We start from the raw sequence: 24,549 nt of genomic DNA, 5'->3' as shown, positions 1-24,549 counted from the left end.
ACTGATAAACCTAGGAACCTTTCATTCGTGAATCTTGGTCCCCACCCGGATCTGAGTCAGTAGGACCTAGACAGCCGCATACGTTGGCGGGGGTGGGATTGGCCTACGCACCACGAAAGATTCATCCCGGAAGTAGTTATTGGTCGTCTCCATGCGCCGGTTCCTGGACATCGTAGAGCCAAGGCGCGAGGCTCGGACGGGGAGGTAGAGCTGGCGGGACTCTAAGAGCCCTCCGCCTGGGACGGGAACTGCTGCGCCCGCGGGGCTGGCTCTGGCGTCATCATGCTGCTCCTGCCAAGCGCTGCAGAAGGCCGGGGCACCGCCATCACCCATGCTCTGACCTCTGGTACGTGCCCACTCAACCCCTGCTCAGTCTAGCCTCAGCAGCCCCTGCCTCGGGCCTCCACCTTGGCGACCCCGAAACCTCTCTACCCTTGCCCCTGGCAAGTAGCTTATAGAGTGTGGGGCCGTGACAAGTGTCTTTTTGCTCCCTGCTATACAGAAGTCCTTCCCCAGACTGGAAGGAAGGAGGAAGGGGGGCGTCTTCCTTCTGCCCCCGCAGTTTCTTCCTTGTCTCGCGGCTGCTGACTCATGGATTGGGCGGAGGAGTTCGGGACCGAACCCTCCAGTACCCTAAAAAGGTTCTCATAAGCATCTTGCCTACGGCAGGAGACTGCCCACAGCGAGCACCCCACGTGCCGGGGGCCCTACAAAGACTTACAGCTGGAGCTCAAACACCTCTCTCCCCTTTTACGTTTGCTCCGGCTTCGTTTTTTAAATGTCCCGACTCAGACACTGCTCCTCATATTCAATATGAAAACACCACTGTGTATACTGGTGGTAAGACCCGTGTAAACAGACTTTTAAAGGCAGTCATTAAGTGAAACTTGTTCTGTGGAAGTCAACTATCTTCAGTTTTTAAAAAAAGGGGGGGTGAAATTTGTCCTGCTGCTGTAGGTTCTTAGATTTATAGCCCAGGACAGTCATGGTATTGTAAACTTAAAGGGTCTCTAATTTCAGTGATTTCATTGATTACCATAGCCACGTATACAGACGCTTGTATGTGATATTGGACGTATCTCACGGCACGTGCTGTGTTCCTGCTTACAGAAGTTTCTGTGTAATCTTACAAGTAGAGGGAAAGGCTTGAAAGGTCATGTTCTTGAAAGCCACACCCACACTACACAGGTAGTATTTCTTGAATATAGTGTTTTTGAATGCTCTCCTGTGAATGGTAGAAGAAATCTTAATTTCCCAACACAAAACATGAAAAGTCAGCTATTTTTACAAAATTGTGGCCATTAGGTACAAGGGAAGACTTAAATCTGAGTTTTTGCCAGACAGTAAAGCCTTTTGCTTTCATTTGAAATATGAAATTAAAATTAAGATGTTCACTTTTTTCCTGACCCAAACTACCTTTTTTGAATTGTTAATGTACACATATATAGTGACTTACCCTACTTTCCAGGAATAATGATAAAGACTTATATTTATTTAACAGTTTGTGACTTTCAAAGTGCTTTTATCGTTTGTCATTCAATCCTTCCAAGGAACCAGATAAGATAGGTATTGTTCCCATTTTACAGATGAAGGCATTGTTGACTCATTTCATATAGCTACTAATTGTCAAACCTGCACTGAAATCCAGAGCTGCTGATTTCAGATTGAAAGCTGTTCCACTAAAGCACAGTTTCATTAGTAAATTCCTGTTAGCTGCTTGAAAATTGTCTTTCAGAAAAAATCATTGCTAGTGGATTCTTAAAATTTTTGAAAGCTATCTAAATTCAGGTATTAATAATTAAGATATTTTGAGTTATTTTTAGATTTTTGTTGATGAGGCTGGCTCTTGACAGTTTATAATTATTTATCGCTTTATTACAAGTCTAAAAGGAAAGCAGTTTGCAACATCTCTCCCTTTTCCTCATTTTCCTTTCATATCCCCAGAAAAGTATTGATTTATTGTTGACATTGCCCAATGTCTTGTTTTGTCAGATAACTGGAAGAGGTTGATTGAATCTCTCTCTGTAAATACTAGGAAATGATTATTTATTGATAACCCTCATGTTAACTGGATTACTGCAGTTATTTTCTCAGTTGATGGTTTTAAAATTATATTCTGATGCAGTCACTGTTTTGATCTTATTTATTGCCTTGGAACAGATTTATTCCATGCAATACATTGAAGCCTCTCTTAACGCTTTCAATCACAGCCTCAACACTCTGTCAAGTTGAACCTGTGGGAAGATGGTTTGAAGCTTTTGTTAAGAGGAGAAACAGAAATGCTTCTGCCTCTTTTCAGGAACTGGAGGATAAGAAAGAATTGTCAGAGGAATCAGAAGATGAAGAATTGCAGTTAGAAGAGTTTCCCATGCTGAAAACACTTGATCCCAAAGACTGGAAGGTACTTAATATCTGAATCTTGTTCGGTCAGATGGCAGTTTTCCATTATTAAGCCATGTTTTAAGATGCTTCAACAAAATAATCATGATTGAGCACCTGTTTATTGTTAAGCCCTGAGTGGGAGAGCAGTAGCCCTAGGATACTATCTCTGATGGAGAAATCCAGAAAAAGCCATGTCTGAGTTGGTCTTAAAAGGTTAAGTGACAGTTTATGAAACAAGAAGGGAAAAAAGGTGTTACGGGCAGAAGGAATAGATATGGAAAGACACAAAGGAGTAAAAGAATATGCACTGCCTCTTCAGGGATTGGTGAAGGGTAGAGTAGCATATTGAGGGGTGGCAGTGAGAAATTAGACTGAAAACAGAGTCTAGATGAAACTCTGTTGTGTCCTTTTCATGCCATGGCAAGGAAGGAATTTATATTTTACTTTGGGGGCAGTAAGAAGTCATCAAAAGTTTCTGAGCTAATTTTAGAATAGTAGTTCTCCTGGCAGTACAGAAACTTGCTTGAAAAGGGAGGGCAGGACCAGAGGGGAAGGGAACAGTTTGCCTTTATGGGGCTAGTGCCGTAATCTAAGCCTGCAATTGAGTGCTTGATGCTTGAACTAAATTGGTAGCCAAGTTTTGAGGACAAAGGGACGGATTTGTTTTTCGGGGAGGTAGACTTGACACGTCTTGGAGACCTGGGCTGTGCCGCCCAAGAGAAGGGAACATATTGGGAAGACCCGTGATCATCCCAGCTTGAGTCACCGGCTAGACTGTGGTGTCAGTCACCAGCACAGGGTTGCAGGAAAAGGAAGTTTGTGGGGAGCGTCGTGTCTCTGCATCTGGAGCTCAGGAGTCCACACTAGAATGAACTGGGGAGTTGCGAGCATTTACAGGGCACCTACCGTCTTCTAGCCCTGGCATGGGTCACGTCACCTTGGACCAAAGTATATAGAGAGAAAGAAGCCCGAGGACTGAGCTTGGCAGGGCTTCGAGAAGCCAGTCAAAATGGCTGAAAAACGCTACTGGAAGATGGGAGGAAAACAGTGGATTCACAGAAACTAAAGGAAAATAACGTTTCAAGAAAAGAGTCAGCTGTGCTGCCACTGAGAGTTGAAGTCAAGTGAAGGCAGCTGGGTCATCTTGTGTTTGACAGCTGGAAATTGATACTGAAGAGAGCAGCTTCATAGCCCCTGGGGTGAGAATGGACAGAGCAGAACTAGATTGGAGTGGTTTGAAAATGAATGCTAGAGGGGGTAAAAATGTTCTGTGGATGGCTTTTTCAAGAAGTTTAATTTTGATGGGCAGCAAAGAAATGGAAGTGGGGTCATGGGAGGGTCTTAAAGATGAGAGATAACAGAGCTTCTTCGTACAATGATGAAAATAATCCAGTTGAAATTTAGAAGACAATTGAAAGATGCTAGCATTTGAGAGACATAGAGAAGGTGGTTCAGAACCAGGAGGGATGGAGTAATTTGTCTCGGTAGGATAGGCTTTCTCAATGGTGAGGGAAAGGGAAAGATGCATGGGTGCAGGTAAGATGGCAGAAAGATGCTGGAATTTGAGTAGGATAATTTAAATTTTTTCATTAAGCAGGAAGCAAGGCCATTGATGAGAGGGTGGAGCAGGGTCTGTGAGGTTTAAGGAAAGACTAGAGGACTGAAGTATGTAATAATACGTAATAATAGTCTTAGGGAGTGGAAAAGCAAACCAACTGGAACAAAGTGTGAGTGCCAGACATAATAAAGGAGCACATCCTTAGGGAGTTTGCAGTCCTGAATTTAAAGGAAAACCAGTCAACCCTATTTGACTTTTTTCTCCTGTGTTTTATGCCCTCAAGCCCTCTTTCTCCCCACTCATTCTCCAATACTAGATACACCCTTTGGGTAAGGAGCCTTCACTCAGGTGCTACCTCAATCTCTAGATTTGTAAGGATGTTAACCAAAGCAGAAATGAAAGCAGGTGCTTCCTATCCAGAGAAGCCTCATCCCCAGTTTCTCAAAATTTCCATCCAGCCTTCTTTGCTCCACGGCTCCTGTCCTGTCATTGCCACTGGCCCAACCTACTGGGACTACTGTAATGCTCCCCTCAGTTCTGAAATCTTCCTGGCTGTACCTTGATTTAAGGATGCCCATAGCATATTAATATGTATTAAGAGAAATACAAGACCAAGAGTTCTTTGGTCAAGTTTTGGAAAATGCTGGGCTATATAGGTTTCCGTCTGCTTGTTTTTGTTTTTTTTTTAATTGCAGGACTTCTCAGAGCCTTTGGTTTCTGTGCGTACAGATTATTAAGAAGGCTGTATACAATGGTCCACATTTCCCAAACTTCCATGACCTCAGAACCTGTTATTTTTTTTTTATTCATTTATTTACTTATTTTTTGGTTGCATTGGGTCTTTGTTGCTGCGCATGGGCTTTCTCTAGTTGCAGCGAGCTGGGGCTACTCTCCATTGCAGTGCATGGGCTTCTCATTGCGGTGGCTTCTCTTCTTGAGGAGCACGGGCTCTAGGGGTGTGGGCTTCAGTAGTTGTGGCACACAGGTTCAGTAGTAGTGGCTCATGGGCTCTAGAGCACAGGCTCAGTAGTTGTGGCGCACGGACTTAGTTGCTCTGTACCATGTGGGATCTCCTCGGGCCAGGGCTGGAACCCATGTGTCCTGGACTGGCAGGCAGATTCTTAACCACTGCACCACCAGGGAAGTCCCAGAACCCATTTTATATGGAACATCTCACTAGACTTCTGTTATGAGAGTCTCACTTTGGGAAACTGTTTTAGGGTACCAACACAAGGAATACGATATATGGCTTCATTTCAAACTTGACTCCCATTTTGTGTCTTTATCAGAACCAAGATCATTATGCAGTACTTGGACTCGGCCATGTAAGATACAAAGCTACACAGAGACAGATTAAAGCAGCTCGTAAGTACTTAGTTATTTTGAAATAATCAAATATCTGGTATAGGAAATGTTATCCTCTTGAAAAGATATGCAAGATCATAGTCTATAGCCATAATTCTAGATTTAACATGTGTTCTATGGTATAATGATGTGTAACCACAGTCTCTTACCTTCAAAACCAGAAAAATGCAGTCTCATGAATGGACTTTCTCATTAGGAACAAGAAATCAGGGTGTGTGTGTGTGTGTGTGTGTTTGTGACAGGATAAAGAACACTATTCCAATAACAAGCTTTTAAAAAATAATATTTCACCTCCCCTTGGAAGTATGGCCAGCTGTACTTAGTGGAAGTTGCCTTGTTACTTAGATTTTTCAATATTCTTCTGTGATCTTAGGTCACATCTTTGTTGATACCACCCTGTGTCTTCTGCGGAAGAAAGAGTTATCTGATGTTTCATTGTTCTTTTCATTGACAAGGTTAAAAATTGGGGCGGGGGGACGGGGGCAGGAATTGTTGGCAACCCAGTCTTTATAGGCCTTATGAAACACCATCCCCTTAGTGCTGTGAACTGTCGAACTGTCCTGTCCTTTGCAGTCCTGTGGACGTAATTCCTTACACACCATTCGGTTCACCTGATTAGTAAAGTTTCATGAAAGAGGTGAAGGTGATGAGTTTTCTGTTTTGTCTTAGGACAGAGTTCTGCCCTCTACTCTAGAGAATGGATATTGAGGTCAGAGGAGGTAAGATTGTGGCCATATGGAAAAGGAGGAGGGAATCAGGGACAGAGAAAGTCTTGCACTTGGAGGAAGATGACTGAATGAGACCTACTTCACGCTGAAAAATGCTAGTTGAGCCTTAGTAGATAAACTCAAAATTTTCTCATTAATGCTTGTATTTAGGAAAGTCACAGGAAATACTTTTTAACAAGGTGAAGGAATTGATGAGATTATTTTAGACCTATGATTGGATTTCTTTAAAAGCTGGCATGATTTTAGATTAAGCATATGTTAGTGTGTATGAATAGTCATTGCAATATACATAAATGCCAGGAAAATTCATTTGCCCTGGAAAAGTATTTGCAAAGTCTTACTATATGAAAGAGTAGCATACAGATACCAAATATTTCTTGACACATATAATTTGTGAAAGAACCAGAAGTGATTGAGAGCTAGGAAAGCAGTTGGTGTTTTAAGGTGAAGGAATTGTTTCTTTCTCTAAAGATAAAAAATGTATAATAATTGTAAAAGAAACATCCATTTGCTTCTGTTAAGTCCGTTTGTTTTATTGGGATAATAGAGTTTGTTTGTTGGTTTGTTTGTTTTTGTGGTACACGGGCCTCTCACTGTTGTGGCCTCTCCCATTGCGGAGCACAGGCTCTGGACGCGCAGGCTCAGCGGCCATGGCTCATGGGCCCAGCCGCTCCGCGGCATGTGGGATCTTCCCGGACCGGGGCATGAACCCGTGTCCCCTGCGTCGGCAGGTGGACTGTCAACCACTGCGCCACCAGGGAAGCCCCGAGATTAATTTTTAAATATTCTGTTGCCAGAAGTTTTGCACCTTGACTGTACAGATTATTAACGTTATGTGGGTTTGCGATTCACTCTCTGCCACCTTGCTGAATATTCTCAGTATTTATTCAGAAGCAGACTGTTGTTCTCTTTCCTCTGTCACTGTAAAATAGACAGTTGCTACTTACTGCTCTCTGAAATCTTGTCCAAAAGTAAAAATACAAAGTTATTCTTTGCAAATTTATAATCATTAGCACAGACAAACCTAATAATAATGTAAGACTGATGACAGTTGAGATCCTTCTAGTTCTTGAATCCTATCACAAACACACACATAAAGGAGGTTGGTGGGTTTTTTTTTACATTTTATTTATTTAATTAATTTATTTTTTTAATTGAAGTATAGTTGATGTACAATATCATAAGTTCCAGGTCACAATTTTTAAAGGTTATACTCCGTTTATAGTTACTATAAAATATTGTTGTGTTGTACAACATATCCTTACAGCTTATTTTATACATAATAGTTTGTAAAAAGTTTTAATTTTGTTTATTGATATTTTGAATTGCTATAATGAAAATTAGGGATTCAATTACGTGTGGATAAAGTAAGTGGTCTTTTCTTCCTTTTCTGCATTATCTGAAAAGAATATACTAGAAAAGTTGAATGATGGGCTAAGAGAAAGTACTTGAGTACTAACAGTGGTATTTCAATGTTTTTCTTGAAGAAAAACTGCCACACTGGCATATGATGCATGTAGGTTTGCTGTTCTTTACATGGAAGTAAAATCTTTGAACTTTCTAAACTTAATCATTTTAGCTTAAAATACTTCCCATGTTTTAAACTGAAAACTGTTTCATATTATGCTTCTTAAAAATTTGAAATCAGAGACTTTTTGTAATAATCTGTAATGGAAGAGAATCAGGAAAAAAAAATATATATATATATATAACTGAATCACTTTGCTGTACACCTGAAACTAACACAATATTGTAAATCAACTATAATATTTTAAAAAATCATAGAGACTTTTGATAATAATAGAAATATGAATGTACAATAAAAGCCCATTTGCTAATGTACCCTCAAAACATCCCAGAAACTATCTTTGGTGGGGAAGGGCGGAGAGGTAGGTCTTTGAAATTTCAGTAAATATACACAACGGCTGTTCTTCGGCCTCCATTGCCTTATTTTTTTTTTTCATTGCCTTATTTTTAATATTGGGTGACATCTTTTGCCTCTCCCAACCCCACCCCTGGAACAGAATATAGGAGAATCTCAGGATGCCCTACTGTACATGAATGACTAGAGGTGATTAGGTGGAAAAGTCAATGAAGAAAAAAACATTGTAGCATAAGAGGAGACTATCCAACAAAAAACTGAGACATACATCATCTGTCTCAGACTTTATAATCAGGTTCAAAAGAAAACTTAATTGCTGCATGTTGTCAGTGAGATATGAAGACACTGCCTTGGGGGCGGGGGGCGGGGTGGGAGCAGCATATAGGCACTGCAGAAAGAGACTAGCGAGAAAAAAGTAGAATTGCCTGGAAACTAAAAACAGGAGAGCAGCATTTAGAATTCGAAAGGCTGACTTACAATTAGAAAACAAAGTAAGGCAGAGGACAGCCTTGAGGAATGCTCCCAAGGTTCAGAAGGAAAGAATAAAGAGATGTCAGATTTCCCTAAAGAAGAGGTCAGAATGAATGTAACAGAGACAGTAATTGCAAATAAAGAAAAGTTGCCTGAATTATTATAAAAAGATACGACTTGAGATAGAGAATGTTTGTAGGCATGTGACTTAGGTTTTACTCCTCAGCATTTCAAAGGAGAACAGATGTGAGTTAGGCCGAGCTGAACAGCATCTGTTTTGACAGCAGGGGTGGAAGAGCAGCGCCTTGAGAAGCTATAGCTTTCCCCAAGCACTGGCCATGGGAGGAGCCTGTGCTCTGTTCCTGCAGTGCCCAACAGTGGTGGGGTCATCACACCACTGAACTGTCTGGTATGGTGTGATTATTGTTCCTGGCTACTTAGCTTCCAAGCCTGATAGTCAGACTCTCAGTTCCTGTGAGCCACCTAATAACCTTTAAATAAATTCCATTCCTGCTCAAACCAGCTAGAAGGTGAAAACGTCTTCTCTTGAGTGTTAGGGGAGAAATTGATAATACACTTGACTATAAGAAAAATCTTGGAGCTCAAAAAAACCAAAAGTGTATTTGTCACAGTTTCTGAACCCTTGCAGTATATGTAGAAACAACTAAATATGCCCATAAAAAGATTTGTACAGAAATATTCATAGCAGCCTTATTCGCAATATCCAAAAACTGGAAACCACCCAGATGTTCACCAACAGGATGATGGGTAAGCAAACTGCTGTATACAATAGGATAGTACTCAGCAGTTTTCAGAAAATTACTAATATACACAAGGTGGTGAATCTCGAAACATTATGTCAGATACAAAGACATACTGTATGATTCCATTTATATGAACTTCAAGAACATGCGAACATAATCTGTGGTGACGGAAATCAGAAAGAGGTTGCCCCAGATGGTAGGGGGTAGGAGTTGACTGGAAGAGGGGTACAAGGGAACTCTGAGTGATGGAAATAGTCTGTATTCTTTTGGGTGGTAGTTAAGTGAGTATATACAGTTGTCAACTTATTGAACCAACTACTTAAAATCTGAACATTTTATTCTATGTAAGTTTTCTCTAAATTTAATAAAATAGATCTGATTAAACAAACCAAAAAAAATCACTTGGGAAATGAAATATACTCTTTTGCACCTAGACAGAAATAAAAATTGTATTGATAGATTCTTTTCATGAAAGTAAGATCATTGCCTGTCAAAACATATGGGATGGCAGCTAGAGCTGTACCATCAATAAGTTCATTGCCTTCAACTATTGTGTTACGTTTTTTGTTTGTTTATTTGTTTTTGGCCACGCTGTGTGGCATGTGGGATCTTAGTTCCCCAACCAGGAATCGAACCCGGGCCCCCTGTGGTGGAAGCGTGGAGTTTGAACCACTGGACTGCCAGGGAAGTCCTATGTTACTTTTTTAAAGGAGGGAAAAAATAAAATGAGCATTCAATTCAAATGTTTAAAAGAATAATACTAAGGAGGATGGAGGGACAAAATAGATAAAACAATATCTTACAATGGATTTGTGAGAAGAAAAAACAAATAGTGAAATACAGAAAGGATGAAAACAATTACAGAAGATATTTTTAACTGAGACCACTATTAAATGCAGTGAATTTGAAAATTTGATAAAATTGGCTTTTTTGGGATTGAAGAAATTTAAAGAGTTACCAAGAATTATCTCCTAAAAAATGTTTTAGGCCTAGGTGATTTCTTAGATGAATTTTTTTCAGATGCTTAAGGAATTGAACATTCTCATGCTGAATGTAAACTGTTTTTGGAACAATTCATTTTGTGACATTAATGTAATCCTAGTATGAAAACCTGGCATTGAAAGGCAGAATTATGGAGACACTAAAAAGTTCATGGTTGCCAGGGGTTGGGGGCGTTGAGGAGGGATGAACAGGTAGAACACAGAGGATTTTTAGGGCAGTGAAACTACTTTATATATTATGATGCATACATGTTATTATACATTTATCCAAACCCACAGAATGTATACCACCAAGAGTGAAAACTGTGGCCTTTGGGTGATTATGATGTGTCAGTGTAGGTTCATCAATTGTTAACAAACAGCAGGAATTCCCTGGTGGTCCAGTGGTTAGGACTCAGCGCTTTCACTGCTGGGGCCTGGGTTCCATCCCTGGTCGGGGAACTAAGATCCCACAAGGCACGTGGTGCAGCCAAATTAAAAAAAAAAAAAAAAAAACTAGATGAAAAAAAATTGTAGCAAGTGTACTGCTCTTGTGGGGGATGTTGATGAGGCGGGGCAGGGAGGGGAGGCTGTGCATGTATGGGCGCAGAGGGTATATGGATCTCTTAATCATCCTCTTAATGTTTCTGTGAACCTAAAACTACTTTAATTAATTTTTAAAACCTGGCAAAAAGAGCTTTTTTAAAAAAAACTACAAATATCACCCATGAATATAATACCAAAAAAAAAAGCACCCAGTTAAAATAATAGCAAATTAGGGCTTCCCCGGTGGTGCAGTGGTTAAGAATCCACCTGCCAACACAGGGGACACGGGTTCAGTCCCTGGCCTGGGAAGATCCCACGTGCCGCAGAGCAACTAAGCCCATGCACCACAACTACTGAGCCTGCGCTATAGAGCCCACAAGCCACAACTACTGAACCCGCGTGCCTAGAGCCCGTGTTCCACAGCAAGAGAAGCCACTGCAATGAGAAGCCCGCGCACTGCTCACCACAACCAGAGAAAAGCCCATGTGCAGCAACGAAGACCCAACACAGCCAAAAATATAAATAAATAAAACAAAATTAATTAATTAAAAAAATAGCAAATTGAATTCAACAGTATATTAAAGAATAATGCCCATGAACAAGATTTCTCTTAGGAAATATGTCAGTGTGATGTCCTAAGAAGAATGTGAAAGTACATATAGTACAATTTAATATCCACTCCTTTTTGGTAAATACAACTTTGAAAGGAAATGCAGTTAATTCCCTACTTAGATAAGTATTTCACACTCACTGCCAACAAACTTTTAACTGTGTGACATTAGTGATATTACCATAAAAACCCATGGGGGAAGCTTACCTGCCCCTTACTTTTATGCTATTTGGGAGTTTGGGTCAGAGAATTAACGATATTAAAGGAGAGAGAACTGTTAGAAGGAAAGAAAGAAATATATTATTTGTAGGTAATATAGGATCTACCTAAAAACTGAAAGAGCTGAGTCAGGTAGCCAGATGCAAGAAAAATACACAAAAATAATACACAGTTTTTGGAAGTTACCATCAAATTAGAAAGCTATAGTCATTTTAAAGATAATCCTGGGACAGGAATAGGTAAACAGAAACAGACCCTGGTAAAATTTACTGTGATAAAGGAGGCGTCACAAATTAGTAGAGAAGGGAGGATTATTAGATGGTATTAGGACTTTGAAAAAAAAAACAAGCTTTTCAGTTCCGACCGTAGAAAATATTAAAATAGAAACATATATCTCAAACTTTTGCAGAATGAAAGACCTACATTTATAAGTACCAGAATAAAATTATAAAGGAAATGATCAGTAAATATAAATTAAACTGAATGTTTTTTGACAACAAGAATAATCACAGCAGTTGTGGAAAGCATTAGCATCAAACATGATTGACTAGGAGAGGCAGCATACAAGCACAGGCTTAGGAGTCAGGCTGCTTGGACTGGAGCCCAACTTGGCCAGGACTTTGGACAGGTTGCATAGAGGTTAAATGGTTATTTCACCTCTCTGTGCCTCATTTTCCTCATCTGTAAAAGGGAGAAACTAATAGTACTTTCCTCAGCGGGTTACTGAGAAGATCAACTGATAAAAATAGTGCTGGCGGGCTTCCCTGGTGGCGCAGTAGTTGAGAGTCCGCCTGGCGATGCAGGGGACACGGGTTCGTGCCCCGGTCCGGGAAGATCCCACGTGCCGCAGAGCGGCTGGGCCCCTGAGCCATGGCCGCTGAGCCTGCGCGTCCGGAGCCTGTGCTCCGCAACGGGAGAGGCCACAACAGTGAGAGGCCCGCGTACCGCAAAAAAAAAAAAAAAAAAAAAAAAAAAAAATGCTGGCACATATTAAATGCTCAGTAGATGTTGACAGCCAGCCATTAGTCATTGTAAAGTGACTCACACAAACTAAGAAGAAAAAACTGAGACAGACTCTCTTTCCTCCATAAATGAAGGATGAAGTGTAGAAATAAAGAACAGCAAAAAATTTGTTGAGCACCAGTGATAATCATGTTTTAAATAATTGGGTCCAGTGTTGAGGTTGTGGTGAAAAGGATGTTCCCATAGGGGTGTGCAGTGGTATGACTTTTAGAACGGGACTTGTTCCTACATTTTCAGTCACTAATTCACTTCTCTGAGTATATCCTAAGAAGAAAGAGTCCTAAATATGGAAAAATACTTCTCTACAAAATGATTCAAATTGACTAACTTACAGTAGTGAAGAATTGGAAACAATCTAAATATCCAGCAGTAGAGAAACAGTTACATAAGTTATGGTAAATCTACTTGAAATACTGTATTAAGTAGTCATTAAAATTTTTTGAAGAGTTTGCAACAGCGTGGAAAATGGAACTGCTGTAATGTTAAGCTGAAAAAAATCACAACTTAAATTGGTATATATAAAATGATTATAGCTACATTTTTGAAAGCATATGCTTAAGGGGGAAAAAGTCTGTGTGGAAATACACCAAAATATGAACGGCACTTGTCTTTGGGTGCTGGCACTTTGGCCAGTTCTTAAAATAATTATTTCAATTCCTCTAATTTCTGTTTAATAAGCATATATTTTACTGTAGGAGAAAATATTTTTTAAACTAATACTATGCTATTAGAAATGGCTCTATTTAGCTCATCTTTATTTTTAGCTTTGATGCCTAAAAGGACAAATTATCTAAATCTGACTTATTTTGTAGATAAAGCAATGGTTTTAAAACATCACCCAGACAAACGGAAAGCAGCTGGTGAACCAATAAAAGAAGGAGATAATGACTACTTCACTTGCATAACTAAAGGTAAGAAAACGCTTTAGAGTCAGAAATTTCTGTTAGTGAAGATTATGTATTAATTGCTGGGATTAGGTGTCCTATGCGTATTGTACTTCATTTATACCATAACATTTTAAAACATCTTTAGTTAACATCTGGTTATTTCTGGTAATCTCCCCCAGAGCCTCACCGCACAAAGTGAGGCTCTCCTACCCAGCAGCATCAGCAACCCTGGTAGCTTGTCAGAACTGCAGCAGCTCAGGCTCTGCCCCCGACCTCCTGAATTGGAGTCTGCATTTTAACAAGATTCTCCAGGCGGTTCTTTTGAGAAGCGCATCCTAGAGTTAATTCTTATACCTGTTATGTTTAACAATGAGAATACTAAGATCTTTTCCCATTTCAGACACTTTGCGGGGCTAAACTGTTCCTCAGACGTTTTGCTTATTTAAATGAAGAAGTTGATTCTATCCTAGTAAGGGACCCTCCCCAGCCATCAATGGATATTTAAATAGCCATATCCTCATTAAGCAAATTAAGAGAGGGAGCCACCATACCTAAATATTTCCTTAAATGTAATTTTACAGTTTGATTCTAATTTTTAAAAAATTGTATACACACCTTTCAAACTTATTCTTTGTTGACCCACTCATACATAGTGCTCAGGATGTCAAAGATCCTTTGATCTTTCATAACCTTGGGATCTAACGGTTAGTCTTCTAGCTATTTCTTTTTCCTCAGAGTCATGCTTTCCTAAGGGTTGAGTGTTTCTGGACTTATATGGTTTGCCAAGTATGCTATTATAATGAAACTGCCCTTATTTTAAAAGCCGGTCGATGACTCCACTGATGAAATTTGATAAATAAACATCAGGATTGTTAAAAAAAAAAAAAAGCGGTTGAGTGTTTATTGTTTTGTCCTTTGCCTTCCAGAAGAGGTACTTAAAGAAGTTCTTAAGTCCCATTGTGCTAGAGCTATTACCTAAATCCTCCCTTCCCCACAAGCACACAAAATTTTTAAATATGAAAAATAACTTTTTTTAAGAAAAAAATGTAGCATTGTGGTGATGTGACCTTATGATTTTTTTCCTCAGCTTATGAAATGTTATCTGATCCAGTGAAAAGACGAGCATTTAACAGTGTAGATCCTACTTTTGATAACTCAGTTCCTTCTAAAAGTGAAGCAAAGGACAATTTCTTTGAAGTGTTTTCCCCAGTGTTTGAAAGGAATTCCAGGTGCGTTAAGGCATCCCCTTGTGATCATAATGCTCTATTGGCTGGCTTTTTTTTTTTTTTTTTTTTTAGAAAAATGAGCTTTAATTGAACTGAATGCAGAGGCTGGTTGTGCTATGATGCTCTGTTGGTTGGCTTCTTGTAGTTCCAAGTTTCTGGTTTTTTCCTCTAGTAATAGCTAGTAATAGTTTTGTGTTTGTCCTCCTCATCCTCTACAATATTGAGCGCCTCTGGTGAACTTACTCTACTAATTTATTTTGCTCTAAATGGAAGTTCTTCCTTTCCTTAGTGAAATTACAACTCATGGGATGTTTTTCTTTTAAATTTCCTTTGGGGGAACGATGGTTGACTTTATGTAGTGTGATGCTGATACTTAAGTGACAGTAATTTCCCATTCTTTCCTTCCCCTTTGTTAATGGGTACACTGCTGCATTTGGCCCATTATCATTTAGGAAAGCTTTTATTCTATTTTTGAGCGTCTGATTATCATAAGGTTCTCTGACAAAGGATGATTTATATTTAAGATTAAAGCATATGTAATTTATTTCATTAAAATCAGTTTTTAAGTAGTGTGAACCAATAATCTACATTTTTTGGTTCCATCTGCATTGGAAGGTTTCCTGAGAGTGCATCTTAGTTGCGTATTGGAATCAGTTGGAGAGCCTGAACAGTTCCCGCTGCCTGGGTTCCACCTGGAGAAATTGTGATTTTAATTTAATTGGTTTGGAATGCCTGTAGGTTTTTTTAATGCTTCCAGGTGATTCTAATGGGCAGCTAAGTTTGAGAAGCACTTTGATTAGCAGTTTGATGCAGACTAATTATTTCCTCCACCCTTTCTCCTCACATTTGTTTTGTAACAGTGCTGAAGGTGGTTTTAAAATATATATATATATATATATATATATATATAGTGGATTATGTTTTTTTGTGGGATGGTTTCACAGAGTGGAAAAACACGGGTCAGTAGCAAACTCAGGGTCCTTTTAGAGATGGTGGGTGAAGTGCTGAACCTACAAGTCTGACTCTTAGGGGGAAAGTGGTGGCGATAAGAGGGTGGAAATCTATTCCATCTGTGATTATTCACATTTTTTAAAAGGCAAGGCCTACCGGTCACTTCCGTACTGCCTGTTTAGGGGCAGGACTAAGTGAGCTTGAAAAGTGGCGTTAGAGCCTGTTTTTCCTGGCCAGCTTGGCAGCTGCTACAACCCTGTAATTTACAGAACTGAAGATAACCTGAGGGTTAGAACACTGTTCCATTGGTTTCTCCCCCTCACACCCCCTCTCCCCTTGCCCTACCTTTTATTGCACCTGCATTTTTCAGCACTGCACTGCTGATTTCCCAGTTCCATCTCTTAGTCATGGAGGACATAGGGGAGGGATATTGTAGGGGATTTAGTAAAAACTGTTGTTTTTAATAAATCAGCTTGTTGAACTTTTTGTACAAAATGTTTTGAGTTTTTCTTTTTTCAATATTTCAGATGGTCAAATAAAAAAAATGTCCCTAAACTTGGTGATATGAATTCATCATTTGAAGATGTAGATGCATTTTATTCTTTCTGGTGAGTGAATACACTGTTTCTCCCATGCTTTCATTTTTTTAAGAAGGTAAGTATTCAATAAGTGCTCGACTGACTTCTGTAAATTAATTGAGGGATGGGAAAATTGCAGAACCTTCAATGAACAAAAGCACTGTGTTTCGAAATCAAAAAGGTTTTCACAGAATGCTGTATTATCTCCTATGTAATATTTAGGCTCTTATGATTATTTTTTCAATCTGTTTTCTATTTATCAGATTTCTAGATATCAAGCACACTGTAGCAGTAAAAAATGAAAAATAAGGAGTTATTTGAATCATTAAAAAATAATTTTTCATTTAGCTATTTCTTTAAGTACTTGAATATATGATGAAGACGATGTTGTCTCTATAACTAATTCATTAATTTTTAATGCGCAGTATTCATTTTCCATTTTTATATTATGTGTGCTATATTTTCTCATTAAGTATCTGGTAAATATGAAAACACAAAGTCACTGTAAGACAAAAATGACAAAATTTAGCTCTACAAACCAGATAAAGTGACCACTACTAGGTTCCCTTAAAACTTGACAGACTAGTGGCGGTGAAGGCAGGGAAAACTTTATCAAGTCCCAGGCAAGAGAGAAACCTAATAGTCAGAAGAGATAGCAGGGAGCTGGGATTTTGTTTTAGGGGTGATGAGTATTTTAGACTTTCATACCAAATACAATGTCATTTTAAAAAGAAGAAGAAAAAGACTTGGGTATAGTGCTAGTTCAGTATCAAAAGAGAGGGGAGGGATCTATTAAAACAAACTCATCCACTTATCATTAAAGTTTCTTAAAATTATATGCACCTAACTTAATTTTAAAAGGAAGATTTTTTTTCATTTGTTTTGGCTTGATTTTATTTTATTTGTTTATATTAGGTATAATTTTGATTCTTGGAGAGAATTCTCTTATTTAGATGAAGAAGAAAAAGAAAAAGCAGAATGGTATGTATGTAAATCATTAATAAAGGAAGATATTTGTTTGGTTCTTTGGTATTTGTGATGATGTAAAAATATACCACATATATTTTCTTTTGCATTTTCTCTGTGTATCCGTTTTAAATGAGTTTTTTTGGTATTTTGAGGTCCTATCTCACAAGTTAAGCTTGATAGTGCCAGATCAATAGTTGGTTATGAAGCTTAAGAAATTGCCAAGGAATGTAATTGTCAATAAAGCTCAAGTCAGCAAATTCTTTTTCTTCCGGTTGCTTAACCAGTTTTATTTTCATTTTCCCTATATGTGTAGGGAAATTATTTTGACATGAATGTTCCCAAAAAATTAACCAAAAATAATAGTAAGTACTGTTACCCTTTAATGTTAATAATGACATAGCATTTTAACCTTTCAAGACATTACTTGCATTGTAGCTAAATTATAAAGTATTACATTTTCCTGTCATACCATCCATAAGCAATAGTTTATTTCCAATATTTCCTATTTTATAGTCGTGATGAAAGGAGATGGATTGAAAAGCAGAACAGAGCAACAAGGGCCCAAAGGAAAAAAGAAGAAATGAACAGAATAAGAACATTAGTTGGTAAGGATAATTGATGTTTTTTTTAAAGTTCTTTAATTAAATGTTAGAAATTCAAAAGATTAACTTTTTTTCTGGTAGATAATGCATATAGCTGTGATCCAAGGATAAAAAAATTTAAGGAAGAAGAAAAAGCCAAGAAAGAAGCAGAAAAGAAAGCAAAAGCAGAGGCAAAACGGAAGGAGCAAGAAGCTAAAGAGAAAGTAAGATGACATTTGACAAAGTTGGATTTTAAATGTTCATAAAATCTTCAATCTTCAGATCTATTTTTAAATACTGTAATCTAGTAGTAGAGAATTAGGTGCTACTATGAAAGAATCATGACATTTGGCACAGTTGATAGAATGATCTTCCTTACCAGCAAATTCTTATTGAGCAAAAACGTAATGTCATGTAAATTTCTTAATACTACACTCACTTCTAATATGTCCTTTTTACATTTCTAATAAATTTTTATAGAACTGTACCATCTGCTTTTCCTTCGGTCTTTGATAAGTTGATGTTTACCTTTGTGTAATTTAAGTTATTAAAAATTGTATTTTTTGAATAAGATTATGGAGCATTTTGGAATTCTAATTTTCTTATTAAATGATTTTATTTTCCATTATTAAAGCAAAGACAAGCTGAATTAGAAGCTGCTCGGTTAGCAAAGGAAAAAGAAGAAGAGGAAGTTAGACAACAAGCGTTATTGGCAAAGAAGGAAAAAGATATCCAGAAAAAAGCCATTAAGAAGGAAAGACAAAAACTTCGAAACTCATGCAAGGTACGTCAGACTGTGATTGAACAAGCACTACATACAAGTAAATCAAATTGCTGATTAAGCTTAAAAATATTTTTATACTATGGAAATATAAACTACTGTACACATTTTATCTCAGAATATAAACGTTTTTAAATTCACTTTTTAAAAATTTCACACATGCATATTCAGTATGCAACTCTGATAGGGTTGGTTGTTTTTTTTTTTTAACATAACCATCTTGCCATTTTCAAACCTAAAAAAAAAGTTGTTTATTATTCTAATACTTGTTCCATATTCACACCTTCTTGATTATCTCAATGTCTTTTTATCTAAATAAGATCAAAGATTTCAGCTGTGTGTCTCCTGGTTGTGTCCGTTGCAGGTCCCCTACCATCACCATCTCTCCCCCTTCCCCTGGTTGGAGAAATTGGATCGTTTGTTCTGAAAATGTGCCACAAAATTGGTTTTGACTGGTTACTTCCTTAATGGTGTAAAATCAATGTTTATCAAAGAAAAAGTTCTTTAAGAAGTTAAACTTGGGTTGTTTTTAAGGATCTAAAAGCTTTCATTTTTATCTAAATAAAGGGATATCATTCAGTTGAGTACTGGTAGTTTGTGTTCAGGTACAGTTTTTACTAAAAAATATTGACTAAAAAACCCCAAAAGTTTTCAAATATAGTTTTGTCCAAGAGATGGTCTTACTTTTTAAACTGGTAAAGTTAGAGGCCAGTATTGTTCCATATCAAGTAGCATCAAATGAATAAATTAATGAAATTCCAAGCTATAGTAGAGATTGCCACACAGTATACTACACCATTGTAGTTAAATTCAGCAAGTATGTAAATGTTTACTGTGTATAGAAGACTCTTTCACGTGACTGTCCAGAGGCTCTAGACACTAGTATATGTATTCTAATATATGCCATCCTAAATCTTCAGTTAATGAAATTAACCTGCCCCATTTAGCAGGCTTTGAAAGACATTTAATAAAAATACAAGCACAGGATGTCTCTTCAAGCTTTTGGTAAGTAAGAGGAAAATCTAAATAGAAAAAAATGAAAGATTTTCCTCAGATTTCACCTAGAAAATTATACTGAGAAGAATGCAGGATATCATAGTTGTTGAGAGCATACCCTCAGATTTAAAGTAATTTTCCACTTCCCATGTCCTGTCTCTGGTCCTCAGGAGGTTCCCTCAACCCATTTATGTCTCAATTTCCTCACCTATACAGTAACTGAAATAATACCTAGAAATAGAGTTGTGAAGATTAAATGAGATCATTCACATGTAGCACTTGTTAGATTTGGCATAATGAGAACTGGATCAACAACTTGAAAAGGTCAGTTAGAAAACAGAAAACTTGAATAGTTCTTAGAGATGGTGCCTAAATGAGGGTTAAAGTTCTGGCCTTTGGTAACTTATTATAAGCTCCTTTCCTGCATGAGTTCATGTATTCATTCATCAAATATGTGATGAGCACTTAACTATGTGTCAAGCAGTTATAATTGATGTTGATACTATGACGACACCGTCTTTGCCTTCAAGAATCTGCTGGTTAACGATGGAGAATGACAAGAAAACAGGCCAGTGAAACACTTTAAGATGGGTACTAGGACAAGAAGGTACCAAACAGGTGGTCAAGGAAGGCTTTCTGGATCTAGTGGGATTCAGCCAGGTGAAGCGGTGTGTGTATGGGATTAGAGATGAGAGAGATCAGGGAGCATTGAGAGAGTGTAGAGATCCAGAAAAGTGAGGTTTAATGAGCCAGAGGAAGGAAGGGCCAGGTCTTGAAGAGCATTATATATCTTGCTAGCTTAAAAGTGACTCTGATCCTGAGTCACTTATGCTCAGGATGCTGTGAGAACACTAGAGGCAGAGACAAATTGAGTCTTTTGCATAATCCAGGTGAGAGCATGGGCCTTGAACTAAAAGAGATGGTGGGAAAAGAAGGTAGATTAAATGAACCAACATTTAGGAGGTAAGATTGGCTGTTGCCTGTTGGGTATTGATTTTATGTTGGAGGTGGAAGAGGAGTAAGGGTTAATACATGTCCTGGTTTCTTGCATGGAATACTGGATGGGTGATGGCATTATTCAGTGAAACAGAAAACAAAGGAAGAGGAAAAGGCTGGGGAAGAATGATTTCAGTTTAGGGCATGTTTAGTGCATTGAGATACTCAGATGAAGATACTCAGTAGGTGACTTAACTTTGATGGAAAGTCTGGAGTTGAGTGGGATTGTCACAGAGTCGTCTACATCTCAATGGCAAGTAGTGGAGATCCCCCCAGGGGAGAGTATAGAGCAAGGAGGGTGGAGATGGGACACTGGCAAACACCAATACTTATGGCACTGACAGAGGAAGTGGAGCCTGAGAAGGAGTGACCCAAGCAGGTAGGAAGAAAATCAGTAAGGCTTTTGGAAGCCGAGGGAGGTGTCACAGTAAAAGAAGCATTGGAACCTTAGCACCAGATTGCATCCATTAAGGAAGCAAGGAAAAATGAGGAATGAGAGATGGGTCAGCAGCAGCTGAAAGCAGCATGAGAAGTATTGATACTTTCCAATTCTTGTTCACCCAGGCACATCACAATATTCCATTCTAAGCATAATCTCTAGCTATATCAGGTTTTGCTGAACTTCCTGTTTCTTAACACACTGTCTTTTTTACAGTTTGGCACACAGTAAATAGAACAGGCAGCCTAACAAAGGGATTTTACTTTGTCGTTATATAGAATTTCTTGATTCTTCAGTGGTTGTCTGAGGACTCATTGTCTTATATCATCTAGAGGCCTTCTGCACCATCACCTTGCTTCTGTTTTGCACCTCCATCCATTTAGTAATGCCTCCTTATTGCTGGCTGGCCAGAGAAAGCCTTGCATGGTGCCCGGGGAATGTGCTTGTCGGTGGCCAGGAGGCCATACAGTCAACTTAAGAACCTCTCAAGGACTTCATGCTTGGTAGTTGTGTTTATGGATGTACTCTTGAGTGCCAGTAGAGATGATGAAAATGTTTGTGTTCATACTTCTAGACCTGGAATCACTTTTCTGACAATGAGGCAGAACGTGTTAAAATGATGGAGGAAGTGGAAAAACTTTGTGATCGGCTTGAACTAGCGAGGTATAACTGTAGAGCTGCTGTTAAAGTCTTCTTTTGGGCTTAGGATAAAATTTCATCCCCTTTTTTCCTTTAAGTTTACAGTGCTTGAATGAAACACTCACATCGTCTACAAAAGAAGTAGGAAAGGCTGCTCTGGAAAAACAGGTAATAGAAAAACATATCACTTCTACCTGTATTTAGCATTTAATTCTGCTTTAGTATTGCTTTCACCTCAGTGTTTCCCCACCTAACATGTAAGTTACTATAGGGGCAAAGAGTGTCTCATTTCTCTTTGTGTTGACTTAAATTGGATTTAAGTGTGTATAGTTGTTACCATATATAGTTGTTTGATTTGTAGTTATCTAGCACATTAATCATAGATTTTTCAGAATCACTGTTAGAAAAAAATCATTGTGTTGACTATTCCTTGAGCATTTTTGTTGGATAATAACATTTAGAACCAAGAGATTTTTATTCTGTCTAGTCTACACCTTTTATTTTACAGATGAGGAAACAGGCCCAGAAATTCAATTCAGTGCAACAAGTGTTAGTACCTACCATATATAGCCCCGTGCCTAGGTGATTTGCTATTGCTGCCACAAAGGAGTTCAGGAACAGTTATGCTAAAGAGAAAAGGCCTAAGGACCAAAAGATGGAGGGCCCCCAGTAAATGCTGTAGGTTAGAGAGGAAGTGCCAACACCAGGTTGAGTGGTCAGGGAGGCTTAGTGAAGGGTTTGAGCCAGTTTTGAAGGACGATAGTGTTAAATGAAGGTCGGGGAGCAGTGTAAAATACAGGTAGGAGTAGAAAGTTAGGGTAAGAAGAAGCGGGAGTTTAAGTTAGTTAAGAAGAGTAGAGCCAAATTAAGCAGGTTTTGAATACCAAGATGAACAGTTTCCATTACCACAGATCTTTGAGTAGCACAGGGTTAACATTGTGCTATTAATCTGGCATTTGTAGACAAGAGGCATTGGATGAGTGTGACTAGTGTAAGAATCTCACTGGAAGGACTTGGACTGTGAGTGATAATGGGAATCTCTGAAATCTTTGGGACTTGGTGACTGGTTCTAAGGGATTGAAGTGGGGAAATGAGTCAGAGATGACTCCAAGATTGCAACTGACAGAGCAACATCATCAAGTAAAGATTTTTTTTTCCCTTGTGCATGTTTGAAGGTACACTGGAAGTGACAGTGTAAAAGGTAGAACTTCAAGATAAACCAAAGGCCACTTTGCTGTGCTTTTACCTTTTTGTAGAGAGTAAATGACATTATCTGCAAAAGAGTGGGTATGAGCTTTGAAATGGCCTTGTGGGTGAATAACCCAATGACTATAGACTTGACAAGTAGTGTCCAAGGCAAATAGAGATATGATAGGAATACAGGGTAGGTCAGGCCAAGGCTGGTTCTTGTTCCTCAAGCAGAGATATGCAGCCTGGAAGCCAGAGTGAAAAGGCTGACTGTGGTTTTGGGGCTGGCCTGGGGGGTGGTGTAGGCTCCCTGCCTGGATGATGCTGAGCGTCGAGAACCACAAGTCAGCAAGGGAGTGTAGAGTAGTAAGATGTTTTAAGTCCCTGACTTACCTATGATATTTGTGTAGATAGAAGAAATAAATGAGCAAATTAGAAAAGAGAAAGAGGAAGCTGAGGCTCGTATGCGACAGGCATCTAAGAATGCAGAGAAATCAACTGGCGGAGGTGGAAATGGCAGTAAACACTGGTCAGAAGATGATCTGCAATTACTAATTAAAGCTGTGAATCTCTTCCCTGCTGGAACAAATTCAAGGTACTCGTTCTAATGAAACTTCTCTTCAACACATACTGGAGCCTAGGGATAATGTAGACACCCAAATAGCAGCACATTACAGCAAACTTCCAGAGATATGCTTGGACCTGGACACTAAGTTCTGTGCAAAGTGTGAAAAGCATTTTGAACCTGCTAGTCTTAGCAGCTTATACCAACACACATATGTATATCCATACATACAGCAGGATGCTTCATCAATTTCTCAGGAAATTAAGGATCATAAGACATAAACCTTGACTCTCATGTTGGCTTAGTCCATTGTGGTTTATAGTAGGCACTAGGTTTTGTGCTCCATAGTTTCTCTTTCAGTCTTAATCCTTCTTTGTTGCTTCCGACCTCAAACTGGAGCTCACTGCAGAGTCTGAGCTGAGAACTCAAAGAAACCTTAGAGATCCAGCCTCCCTTATTCTGTATATGAGGAAACTAAGGTTCTCTTTTCAGAATGATCTGTCTCCTTAAGTATGTGTCCAAATGGCAGTATACACAAATGTGTGCTTTTATTTCTGTTGATTTTTACACAGAATCAGTAAGGTTTTGTACAAACTTGAAACCAAGATTATACACAGTTGATTTAAACATATGAAAAGCAAAAAACATAGTTCAGGCAATAGTAATAATTAGACCACCAATTTAGAGCTAATTCTTTAGATGTTATAGCTAACCCTTCTGCATTAAAAATGTGGGATCATTCTGGGTTTTGTTTGGGGTTTTTCGTTATTTTTGTATCGGTTGCTCTAGATGGGAAGTTATTGCTAATTACATGAACATACATTCTTCTTCTGGAGTCAAGAGAACCGCCAAAGATGTTATTGGCAAAGCAAAGAGTCTTCAAAAACTTGGTGAGTTAGTTTTGCCAAATCAATTTTTTTGCTACCTTGAATACATATTTTAAAAATAATCTATGCAATTTAATGAAAGACTAAATGAGCTGATCTGTATTAAAGTTTTTTCCCCTTTTCAGACCCTCATCAAAAAGATGACATAAACAGAAAGGCTTTTGATAAGTTTAAAAAAGAACACGGTGTGGTGTGTCAAGCAGACAATGCAACACCTTCAGAACGATTTGAAGGTAATGAAATTTTATTTTTCTATGAGTAGAAAATGCTAACCATGTATCTGTGTGAGAGTATACAAGATCTACGGTCTACATTCAGAGTGAATGGAATGGAAAGCA

General features: G+C 38.5%; 1 protein-coding gene across 2 annotated transcripts in view; it reads left to right on the top strand.

The window, feature by feature from the left end:
• Positions 1-129: 129 nt before the first annotated feature.
• Positions 130-24,549, top strand: part of DNAJC2 (DnaJ heat shock protein family (Hsp40) member C2) — a 27,435-nt gene continuing 3,015 nt past the window's right edge. Inside the window, exons 1-15 of one of the 2 annotated variants that reach the window (XM_060157234.1) lie at positions 130-346; positions 2,211-2,401; positions 5,230-5,305; positions 13,341-13,439; positions 14,503-14,644; positions 16,120-16,200; positions 17,086-17,151; positions 17,653-17,744; positions 17,823-17,944; positions 18,355-18,504; positions 21,507-21,595; positions 21,670-21,739; positions 23,170-23,354; positions 24,114-24,214; positions 24,337-24,444. In XM_060157234.1, coding sequence (XP_060013217.1) covers positions 283-346; positions 2,211-2,401; positions 5,230-5,305; positions 13,341-13,439; positions 14,503-14,644; positions 16,120-16,200; positions 17,086-17,151; positions 17,653-17,744; positions 17,823-17,944; positions 18,355-18,504; positions 21,507-21,595; positions 21,670-21,739; positions 23,170-23,354; positions 24,114-24,214; positions 24,337-24,444 — 1,636 coding nt within the window. In that variant the 5' untranslated portion in view covers positions 130-282. The remainder of the gene's footprint in view (positions 347-2,210; positions 2,402-5,229; positions 5,306-13,340; positions 13,440-14,502; positions 14,645-16,119; positions 16,201-17,085; positions 17,152-17,652; positions 17,745-17,822; positions 17,945-18,354; positions 18,505-21,506; positions 21,596-21,669; positions 21,740-23,169; positions 23,355-24,113; positions 24,215-24,336; positions 24,445-24,549) is intronic. The other variant, XM_060157235.1, reaches the window with a different exon arrangement.

The sequence above is a fragment of the Lagenorhynchus albirostris genome, chromosome 8, assembly GCF_949774975.1.
Source record: "Lagenorhynchus albirostris chromosome 8, mLagAlb1.1, whole genome shotgun sequence".
In the NCBI taxonomy this organism is placed as follows: Eukaryota; Metazoa; Chordata; class Mammalia; order Artiodactyla; family Delphinidae; genus Lagenorhynchus; species Lagenorhynchus albirostris.
This window is presented reverse-complemented; position numbering and strand designations above follow the sequence as displayed.